At 41.0% G+C, this 8,716-nt stretch overlaps 1 protein-coding gene across 3 annotated transcripts; it reads left to right on the top strand.

The window, feature by feature from the left end:
• Positions 1 to 648: 648 nt before the first annotated feature.
• On the top strand, positions 649 to 5,062 carry LOC101757563 (probable 6-phosphogluconolactonase 1). Of its 3 annotated transcripts, none has more exons than XM_012843120.2 (4): positions 649 to 826; positions 2,734 to 2,978; positions 3,111 to 3,246; positions 4,223 to 5,062. In XM_012843120.2, the coding sequence occupies exons 2-4, from the start codon at positions 2,794 to 2,796 to the stop codon at positions 4,730 to 4,732; spliced, it is 831 nt and encodes a 276-aa protein (XP_012698574.1). In that variant the 5' UTR covers positions 649 to 826; positions 2,734 to 2,793; the 3' UTR covers positions 4,733 to 5,062. The 3 variants fall into 3 exon arrangements, with proteins under 3 accessions (XP_012698574.1, XP_004984020.1, XP_004984021.1); XM_004983963.3 differs by having other exon boundaries at positions 649 to 808; XM_004983964.4 differs by lacking the exon at positions 649 to 826 and adding an exon at positions 846 to 1,048.
• The last annotated feature ends 3,654 nt before the right edge of the window (positions 5,063 to 8,716 follow it).

Genomic DNA, 8,716 nt, shown 5'->3' on the forward strand with positions numbered 1-8,716 from the left:
AAAAAATCATACAAAAAAATTGTGTGAAATTTTCTAGATTAGATTTGCATCTCAACTTTTTACAATAGCGTATATGTATATGGATGCACTGTAGATATGTGTCGTTTCAATTTTTTTTGAATTTTTTTAATATACCTTTTAGAGAGGTTGTCAAGATTCCACATATCGCTCAAAGTTTTGGAGGCCTGCCACAGCTTCTGCGGTGCCCGTCGGTAGCCAGACGTGTAGCTCTCCCACCCAGCCCGACGTGTAGCTCTCCCGGGCCGGTTCTTTATTATTAGCCAGCAAGGTGTGAAGAGTCCACGGAATTCCTACCGTCGCGCATGCCTCTTCTCCCTTGCATACATATATGGTTCAAAGTCTTTTCGGAACATGTGATTATCTTTTTTTCCCCCCAAATCATGCAAAAACAAAAAGAGATGGTAAATTTCATGTAAAGCTCCCGTAAAACTCCTGCATTCGTTTTTTTTAAAGGTAAAACTCCTGCATTCTGAAATGAGGAGCCTGAAAAACGAGGCACATCAAAACAAACAGCTGCAGCATCCAGCCATGGGTCGCAGTCCAGCTAGGAGAGAGATCACCTGTGGATCGCTCCTTCTAGAGAAGCTTTTGGGCGTCGAGATAAGGATCAGCACAACCCGCACGTACGGCTGCTGCAGCTAGGTCCCCCAAACCCAGAGTTCCTGCCTTCCTTAATCCCAGGCCAGGCCAGGCTCCCCACGCGCAGCCACAGGCGATAGGGAGAGACGGGACGACGCCACAAGAAAACAACAAGAAATCCGCCGCGGAATTCCGGATTAAAATAAGGGTTCGTGCTCTTGCTCCGGTGATGTCACTCACCCGCTGCCTCTCTCCAATTCTTTTTTCTTCCCCTGCAAAATTTATGCTCATGCTCACCCTGCTCGAGCGAGAGCATACGCGCATATATAAAGGGCTCCTCATGCCTGCGTTCTTGCTTCCCCCGGTTTCCTTTTTATTCTTGTGCGCTATTCTCTTGTGGGAAGGAAGAGAAGAGGGCTGGCTGCGCGGCAGCGAATGCTTAGCTCAGGTAGGGTTCTTGGGGCCTGGGGTTTCTTCTTGCTCTGTTCCGTGATCTTGGGAGCGGTCCTTGATTTGGGGTGCAAGAACCGAGAAGCACTCGCAATTGCGTTCTTGCTTATTGCTGCATTGTTGCATAAATATATATATATAAATATTTATATATATAAACCCTGTAGCAAACTGTTGGGATAATGCTGGCCGATGAGTGTGTCTTTACTCGATTGAATGTCGCTTTTAAGATTTTTCTTGAGATTTCTCGTTGCTGTATCAGCTCGATCGATCCATCTGTGCTCATTTTCTTTCAGCAATGGCCGTTGCAAGTTCTCAGTGTTTCTCATTTTACCTTTGTTTCCTCACTCCTCAGTAGTAAAGTGAACGGAATTTTCTTTGCTCACGGGTTCTCAGCTCTTGGCCCCTCCCTGCACTTTTGGATGCTTTTGTTGTGATTCCGAGAAAAAAGTTTGGAATCTTTGAATTGGTTTTGGCCCAAATGATGGCTGCTAGAGCTTGCGCACTGGCAGCTTCCCTTTCCCTTCCTCTGCTCCCTGTCTTTCTATTCCGGTGCTGCTCTGCTTTTTAACCCCACTGCCTTTGAAACGATAAAGCAGATGGTCTTTAAACATGTCATTTTCCTGTTGCTCAGATGAGAGTACTGGTGATTTTGTGATATTACCAGATCTGCCTTCTTTTTTTTTCCTGTTTGTTATATCCTTATGTATTTAAATGTTTTCCAGAGAATCCATCCTCGCCCTTGTTCTCTTCCCACAAAACTCCCAACTTTGACACTATGCAAAAAGAAGATTCCCCATCACATCAAACTTGCGGTACATGCATGGAGTACTAAATGTAGACGAAATCAAAAACTATTTGCACAGTTTTGTTGTACTTTGCGAGACGAATCTTTTGAGCCTAATTAGTCAATATTTGGACAATAATTCACAAATACAAACAAAACGCTACAGTGTTGCTACAGTAATTTGACACCTCCCAAATTCGCGAAGTAAACAAGGGCCTCGTAGCTAGACTGTAAGCAGCATAATATGTTTAACCTTTTAGTGGTATGACTGTGAGTTGTACTACTTACTGGTTCTGCATTCATCTCCACCCATACTGAATTGTTTATTTTACAGAATTGGAATACAACTTTCTATTTGAGATATTTTTAACAATGTATAGGGAGTTTCAGTTTTGAGATACAGAGGAGTACTGCCCCATGCCCCTTATATAGATGGTCATATTTAGGCAGTTCTTTGTAGCCAAACATCCGGAAATGGTCATCCTAAAATTTGTTAGCCCAACCCTGCCATGTTTATCTTCTTTTAACTAGCAGTTTACTAAAAAAAATGTTCTGTCAGTTTGGTCAACATGTAACAACCTTCGTATTAGTTATTTAATATAGTTATATACGCTGCATACACCAGTTCTGTGTTTCTCAATCCATACAAATATGAACTTTTTTTTTCTGTATTTCCATGCATAGTAGAACTGATGTTGGCTGTTTGACAGATGTTGCACAAATAGCACATATGTTTTATCAAGCAATATAACTGCACATAATGAACACATCTGCCTGAACTAGTACATAAGGCTCAATCCATACAAGTTCTTCATTTTCAGACGTTCTAAACGTCAGTTGGACATGGCTTTCTGGAAGGCCTTCCTAAACTTTATTGTCCTGCTCTTCTTCCATAGGTGTGTTAGATTGGAAGTTGGAACAATAACTTGATTTAAGGTTCAAGAGCAAACAAAACCATGGAGAGGGAAATCATGACCTCCTATGAAACCAAGAAGAACTGTGAAATTAGGGTATTTGAGAGTTCAGACGAGATGGCAACAGATCTGGCAGAGTTTATTTCACAAGTTTCAGAAATTTCTGTTAAGGAAAGAGGATACTTTGCTATTGCTCTCTGCGGAGGGCCTCTTATCAGACATATGCGGTAATGCTGTATCCACATCAATTTCATTAACTATATATCAGTTTTCTGTTTTCAAAGGAAGCAATAAATCTATAACTCTATATGTATATTCTTGTACGTGTCTGACGTCTCAACTGTTTTTTTCTTAAAAAGGAAGCTCTGTGAAGCACCATACAACAAGACCCTTGATTGGTCTAAATGGTACATCTTCTGGGCTGAAGAACGTGCAGTAGCAAAGAACCATGCAGAGAGTAACTACAAATTAGCAAAGGAAGGATTTCTCTCCAAGGTATATCAACTTAAAACATGACGTTCACTTAATTTTCACGCATTGAGTTTATAAATCACAACAGTTTTTTTTATTTCACAGAGATTATGTATCTACCAATTTTCATTCTTATCTTTTTACCTCAATAAATTAGGGTCGGAGACGTGTTCATTGGTCAGCTTATTTGTTGCTGTATCAAGAAAGCTGTTCTTTGTCTGACATATGCTTTTGTTTGACTTAGGATGTGGCCTACTCTGTAGTCTGTACAGCTCATGCGAAATCCTTTTCTGAATAATTAAGCCACATTAAGGCTGCCTACCTACTGATTGTTCCAACTACTCTCGGAGTGCCAGCTGCTTCGCATATCTTTCGACCTTGCAAAAAATTCTTCACACATCTTTTTATTGTTATGCCCAACAATTTTATCAAGTTTAAAGCTTATCCATATGGCTGCACTTTATCAGGATAGGATTGCTGTTTGTCAGTGGATATCATACGAGACTAGCATGATAGTGAACTCAAGGAGCTTACATCAAATTTTGGATTACCTTTTTACTTGAAAATTGCTAGTCATCCTCATCTGATCAAACTTTGCTGCTCATGTGTTCATGCATATGAAAGCTTTTTTTTTTCAAGAACACGCAGAAGGGCATATTAGGGCCTTCAAAATGAGCAGATACTTTTTTACAATTGTCAAGGAAGGATGCTACAAGTGGGTGTGTAAACTGTAAACAACTAGCAATGTTTCACTGAACATCTCTACTGTCGTATTGGAACAATATGCATTATTTATCCACCTTTCTAACTGCATTTACATCTAGTATGTGGATCCTGTATATATGTTTGTTTTGTTTAGCTCACGTTCACAAGCACTTGATGTAGGTTTGTAAAGCATGGCTTGGATTGTTTTCTTGTAAGACTGTTATGAACCATTACAGCTTGTCTGCTCCCCGTTTCCATTGGGTTAACCATGAGTCTGCATCTGAATGACTTGTAGGTGCCTATTCTTAATGGTCATGTCTACTCCATCAACGACAACGCAACGGTGGAACAGGCTGCAACTGACTATGAATTTGTCATCAGGCAGCTGGTCAAGGTTCGAACAGTTGGAGTCTCAGAGAGCAACGACTGCCCCAAATTTGACCTCATTCTTCTGAACATTGGTCCTGATGGTCATGTAGCCTCATTGTTCCCCAACCATCCAGCTCTTGAGCTGAAAGATGACTGGGTCACCTACATCACCGATTCTCCAGAGCCTCCACCTGAGAGGATTACCTTCACTCTCCCTGTGATAAACTCGGCATTGAACATTGCTATTGTTGCCACTGGAGAAGACAAGGAAAAGGCTGTGTCTTTTGCTATTTCTGACTGCAACGAAAGCCTAGGTGCTACATCAGTACCTGCTACAATGGTTCAGCCAACTGACGGGAAGTTGGTATGGTTTCTGGATGAGGCGGCTGCCTCATCCCTTGAAGCTGGGAACGATGCTTACGAGCACCAGTACTGAGACAAGTGTTGGACCTGGACATCCTTCTGCTTCTTCTTCTTCTTCTTCTTCCTTTTGCTGTGAATGTAGAGTTGTTCATGTCGTTGATGTGTTTGGATGGGAGAAGTTTTGGGGAGCACTTAGATCTGATTTCTGAGAAGTCGAAAAAATGATGCAACATGTATTTTATGCCGAGAACTGAAGTACCAGAGTAGCTAAGTTCGAACGTTGGTCATATGATACTGTTTAGTGTTGCCTCAGTTTTATCATATTCCTTTTTATGATATTTTCTAGCGGGTAGCAGTATTTTTGCTGGATATATTGGAATCCTGAGCCTAAGATGCATTTCAATTAAGTTGTCCTCTGGCTAAATTTTGCTCTGATCGTTTCAAATTTGGAAATTTATTATTGCTTGGAACCTTTATGTTGTAGGATAGGATAGGTCTGGAGACCCGTGTTGGAGCCCTGAGCCCTCCATCTTGTTAGATCAAAGGACGGGTTCCTGCAGAATGCAAACATTCCGGTTACATAAATTTTTCACTAGTATTTCAGGCCATGCCCATAGTATTTCACTAAAAGGAGTTCAACCGGAGTCTGACCAAGAAAGGTCGCGGAAGCTGGCCTTCCTCGTACATGGAGATGCTTCACCCATGCTGACCAGGACGAGAACCAACGAGTGAATTTTTTTACCCAGCTTAAAATTCGCTTCTACGAGGATTCGAACTTAGAACCTAGGATGCTAGTAAGGTCACTACAACCATTAGGATACACGCCCCTTCACAAAATAGTTTCTATATTATTAATTGCATTGCCACGTATGATTTTTAGTTTACATGGCACTATATTGAATAAGAGATATCTCTTCTAAGAGTAATATAATGCTCTCGGGGGACATGCTCACATGCAGATGGCATCAGCTGATCAGCACAAGATCACCAACGAACTATTCCAGATGGAGATGAGTGTTAAGATATGCTTTGTATCTCTGAATATATGAGGTTGTTAGGAAGGTCGGATTTTCTGATTTCTAAGTCAGGGTACAGTTCGTTCCTGAAACTAATTACAGAGCTGTGCTTTGCCTTGTGCACGCAGGTACCTGATTTTCCTAGCTGAGGAAAAGGCCGCTGCGGTTGGCACCAAGGCATGTTTATGCTCATGTCACATACTTTGCCTCTCTTTTTCTGTTCTGGGTGCATTGTACACTGCTGAAGTAGAGTTATAATTGTTTGCACACTGAATACTTTTGTTCTTGCTTGCTTGTTTGACAGAATTCCAAACCTTCCTGAAGATGTGTAGAAACAACTTGAAGACCCGGATAGCAGGTGGCGTGCCTAGTCAAGAATTTTTGTTTTAATGTCCCCATCTGAAAGCTCCCAGCTAGTACTGATGTTTGTGCGCAAGAAACATTCGATAAACCCTCAATGTGACTTCTATCAGTTTCTTCATTTGAAACTTTTTTCCCTTGACTCAAATGGTGCAAACTCGTACTACGGGTAATAACAACCAAACTACAGCCAAAATATGTCCAGAAATAGTGAGTGAATTGGAGAACATAAACCGATACATAAAGGCTGACCACATCGATACAAAGACCAACAGCATTTGACGAAGTTTAGACATCCATTTTTCTCCAGAGTCTAAGCTTATCTTACTGGGCAACCAAAAGTCTTCCTTACATCAATCATTGTTACTACTAAATTAGTCCAAATAGTTATGGGGGTGGAGAACAACACTTGCTCACGATGACCCATCTTTTATAGGAACTAGTCCAAAGCTATTGCATCTCCATCTTCAGCGACAGATTCACCATCATAATGCTCTCGTGCTTTAATCTTCATCTTGCTTGAACAGTCCTCCCTGACTGTTTCAGAGTCCCTCCAAGTTACTATTGGATAGCTCTAGGATCTCATAGTAGAGACGTTGAATATTTCAATTGGAATTCGGCTGTGCTAATAAATCTGTCAATGCTTCCAAGTGTGCCAACAAATCTGAAGGCATTCGTGTCGAAATCCAATCCAAATCTCTAAGATTTGCTATAGTCATTGGGATCGAACCACAGAATTTGTCTCTAACAGAGAAAGAATGCAAACTCTTAAGCATACTGAGGTGGGAAGAGTTCCTGTGAAATAATTATCACTAAGATCAAGATTATGTAAGCTGATGAAATTACTTATATCTTTTGATATGTTGCCTCCTGCCTGGAACTTCATCGATTGAAATAGATAGAAATGTTTTAACTGAAAGATCAAAAAATTGGTGCACCCTCCCATAGCTGCAGGGATGCTTCCATGGAGAGCATTTGTGCTCAGGTTCAGCATCCGAAGCCTGCTGAGTTGACCGAGCTCCTAAGCTATCTGCCCAACAAATTGGTTGATAAATGAAGATCTGTTTGGATCATATTTATTGGGTGAAGAAACTCCCCCTCCGTCTACTAACACTTATGAGGTCAAGAAGAAGAATAAGAAGCAAAGACATAATAGGAAAAGGAAGGAGGAGCAACCGAAACCAGTGGCTGAGCCGTTGGACCCTGAGTCACCACTAGGAGTAGAGCTTCCACAGTGGCACCGCGCTCTTCTTAATCCATCGGATGAACTATGTCACTACCTCAAAAACTAGGTGATTTGTTACATTTGCATTGCTTGTTCGTTACCTTTGCATTGCTTGTTTGTTACCTCTACATTGCTTGTCCACTTGTTCTACTCCTTACCATGTCCCTTCACCCGTTGGAAACAGGGTTCTACAGGAGATGCCACATGCAGAGGAGACGCTACGCATAGATTTCACTCATTTTTTATCTCAGAATGCGGAGCTCACGTGCACCATCTGCAATGCCAAAGAGAAACATGAAGTTGAATGGTTAGGAACTTGTACAGTTCACATTTGATGCACCATGAGAGTTTCAATTTTTATGTTGTTGACCATTTCTTTTTATTGCAGGGTTAATTCATAGGTGGCCTCAGCTCTTAAAGATTTGTGTGAGAAGAATGGACTACCTACACCAGAATACCAGTTTATTCGCAAGCCTAATTGGTGAGATGATGGTTCAACCTTGTTCTATTTTGTTACTATGAGTGACACAAAATTTCTATGGTATCTTAATGTCATGTATCATATGGTAATGTTAGTTGCCTTGTTATATTTTTTTACCATGAGTGGTTTCTAAGTATATTTTCTTATAAGGCAGTTGATTTCCACTAAAAGAGATTCCAGGTTCTCACCACAAAACCTTCAAAACAATTAGGCTATTTAAAAGAGCTGACCGGGTCATGGTTAAAGTAGCAACATCTCGTGGGAAGAAATTTTTTTGGCCCTCCTTGGAGTGATATTGATGATGCTTTAAGATGGATACATTTGGGATGGAAAACTTTATCTTAATGATATTTATTGGACTGAGTTTACTGGGTTGGTTCAGATCCAGGTTCTTAGAAGGCCAACAAAAGAATTTGTCAAAACTGAGCAGTTAATATCAGATATAAAGAGTATTTAGACTAATATGATGGGCCCTTATTTTGAGGATAAAGATGAAACACTTCCCATATTGAGCGTGAGGATGCTCGTGACTATCCTATTCTTAGCAGAACCTTAAACTATAGGAAGAATCTCAAGAAAACACCCGACGGTGCCCATGAGGTGAGAATAGCAACTAAACTGGGTAATGAGATACAATGGGAAATCTACAGCAAACCACAAAGAGTTATTGTGCATCATGTGGCTGTTCAAGCTGGTGCCATTTCAGATCAACTCAAAGCGGCTGTTGGAGATGAGGTGGCTGTTGGAGTTGGAGATGAGGTTGCTATCGGAGATGATGAGGTGGCTGTTGGAGTTGGAGATGAGGTTGCTGCTGGTGATGATGAGGTGAGTGTTGGGGAGAAAGACAGTAAGGAAAATGATGATGATGATGATAAGATGAGTGTTGAGGAGAAAGACAATAAGAAAAATGATGATGATGATGATGATGATGATGACGACGATGACGATGATGATGAAGACTATAAAGAGGAAAGG

This window comes from Setaria italica, chromosome IX (assembly GCF_000263155.2).
Source record: "Setaria italica strain Yugu1 chromosome IX, Setaria_italica_v2.0, whole genome shotgun sequence".
Classification (NCBI taxonomy): Eukaryota; Viridiplantae; Streptophyta; class Magnoliopsida; order Poales; family Poaceae; genus Setaria; species Setaria italica.

Coding starts and splice junctions, on each gene's coding strand:
- LOC101757563 (XM_012843120.2), top strand. CDS start 2,794: ATGGAGAGGGAAATCATGACCTCCTATGAAACCAAGAAGAACTGTGAA. Junction 2,979..3,110: donor CCTCTTATCAGACATATGCG/GTAATGCTGTAT, acceptor TTTCTTAAAAAG/GAAGCTCTGTGAAGCACCAT. Junction 3,247..4,222: donor AGGAAGGATTTCTCTCCAAG/GTATATCAACTT, acceptor AATGACTTGTAG/GTGCCTATTCTTAATGGTCA.